The following is a 2,265-nucleotide window of genomic DNA, read 5'->3' as shown; positions in this document are numbered from 1 at the left end:
CTCCAGGGCGCCGGAGGCGGCGGCGGCGGCGGAGCTGGAGGAGAAGGAGAAGGCGGCGGAGGAGAAGAAGGGGGCGGCGGAGGGGGCCAAGGACGGGGAGAGCGGGAAGGAGGGGGAGAAGAAGAACGGCAAGTACGAGAAGCCGCCGTTTAGCTACAACGCGCTCATCATGATGGCCATCCGGCAGAGCCCCGAGAAGCGCCTCACGCTCAACGGCATCTACGAGTTCATCATGAAGAACTTCCCCTACTACCGGGAGAACAAGCAGGGCTGGCAGAACTCCATCCGCCACAACCTCTCACTCAATAAGTGCTTCGTCAAGGTGCCCCGCCACTACGACGACCCGGGCAAAGGGAACTACTGGATGCTGGACCCCTCCAGCGACGACGTCTTCATCGGGGGCACCACCGGCAAGCTCCGCCGGCGCTCCACCACCTCGCGGGCCAAGCTGGCCTTCAAGCGGGGCGCCCGGCTCACCTCCACCGGACTGACATTCATGGATAGGGCAGGATCCTTGTACTGGCCTATGTCCCCCTTCCTCTCCCTGCACCACCCCCGGGCCAGCAGCACTTTGAGTTACAATGGGACCACGTCCGCCTACCCCAGCCACCCCATGCCCTACAGCTCAGTGTTGACTCAAAACTCCTTGGGAAACAACCACTCCTTTTCCACGTCTAATGGGTTAAGTGTTGATAGACTAGTCAATGGAGAGATACCTTATGCCACTCATCACCTCACAGCAGCAGCTCTGGCCGCCTCAGTGCCGTGTGGCTTGTCAGTTCCCTGCTCCGGCACCTATTCCCTAAACCCCTGCTCTGTAAACCTCCTAGCAGGACAGACGAGTTATTTTTTCCCTCACGTTCCTCACCCTTCAATGACTTCTCAAAGCAGCACTTCAATGACGGCCAGGGCAGCCTCCTCCTCCACGTCGCCACAGGCGCCCTCCACTCTCCCCTGTGAGTCCTTAAGACCTTCTTTGCCAAGTTTTACAACGGGACTTTCCGGAGGACTTTCTGATTATTTCACACATCAAAATCAGGGGTCTTCTTCAAACCCTTTAATACATTAACATCCATGGGATCAGACTGTAAGTGAACATTTTACACACATTTGCATTGTAAATGATAATTAAAAGAAAAAAAAAAGCAAAACAAAAAAGTCCAGGTATTTTTTATTAAGTCCCCCATTTTCTGTACGTTTGTTCAGTCTTTAGGGTTGTTTATTATTCCACCAAGGTGAGGAGTGTCAGCAAGGTGCAATGTGGGGAGATTACATTGTAGACTATGAAGTTTGGAAGACAAAATTATAGTAGAATGTGTATCTAAATAGTGACTGCTTTTGCAATTTTTTTATTCAAATATGATAAGTCTATCACTAAAAGCCGCCAGATTCTCCATGTTTGCAGTATTATAAGTTATCATGGATATGTCGGTGGGTGCAGACCTTGAGAGAAAAAAAAAAAAAAAAAAACCAACACTAAATTTATGAAAACTATAAAAACCTTAAAATGTAATTTGTATTTAAGCAGAATTAATACTGAAAGATGCCCAAGAACTACATTTTGGCCATTTATTATTTTATAATTTTCTTTACTGAACTGCTTTTTTTTGGGGTTCCTTTTTTGTTTGTTTGTTTGTTTGTTTACTTTTAGACCAAAGATTGGGTTTTAGAAAATGCACTCAGTGTACGGAGTAATTTAAAAAACCAGAAACATTATTTCAGTTTGCAGCACTGCCCGTTCAAATGAATCAGAAGGGGACAAAATTAATGATTGCCTTCAGTTTGTGTTGTGTATATTTTGATGTATGTGGTCACTAACAGGTCACCTTTATTTTTTTTCTAAATGTAGTGAAATGTTAATACCTATTGTACTTATAGGTAAACCTTGCAAATATGTAACCTGTGTTGCGCAAATGCCGCATAAATTTGAGTGATTGTTAATGTCGTCTTAAAATTTCTTGATTGTGATACTGTGGTCATATGCCCGTGTTTGTCACTTACAAAAATGTTTACTATGAACACACAGAAATAAAAAAATAGGCTAAATTCATATATACTTTATAGTTTTTTTGTCTCTTTTATTAACTAAAATTAATATGCTAGAGGCTTTAAAGTTACAGGGAGATCAGAGCGCTGCTTATTACAGCAGCCCACCATTTTTCATATGCTCCTTTCTCCCTCCGCACCCCCACCCCCCTCCGCACCTCCGATCATATTGTCTTTAACAACAGTATTTTCAGATGTAAAGGATCAGGGTATTTAATT

At 44.9% G+C, this 2,265-nt stretch overlaps 1 protein-coding gene across 1 annotated transcript in view; it reads left to right on the top strand.

Annotated features, from left to right (window-relative positions):
- Positions 1–1,462, top strand: part of FOXG1 (forkhead box G1) — a 1,860-nt gene extending 398 nt beyond the window's left edge. The window contains exon 2 of the mRNA XM_026849303.1: positions 7–1,462. Coding sequence (XP_026705104.1) covers positions 7–1,069 — 1,063 coding nt within the window. The 3' untranslated portion in view covers positions 1,070–1,462. The remainder of the gene's footprint in view (positions 1–6) is intronic.
- Positions 1,463–2,265: the final 803 nt, after the last annotated feature.

The sequence above is a fragment of the Athene cunicularia genome, assembly GCF_003259725.1.
Source record: "Athene cunicularia isolate RWA chromosome 5 unlocalized genomic scaffold, athCun1 chr5_part1, whole genome shotgun sequence".
Classification (NCBI taxonomy): Eukaryota; Metazoa; Chordata; class Aves; order Strigiformes; family Strigidae; genus Athene; species Athene cunicularia.
Note: the sequence above shows the minus strand (reverse complement) of the source record. Positions and strands in the feature narration are given on the sequence as shown.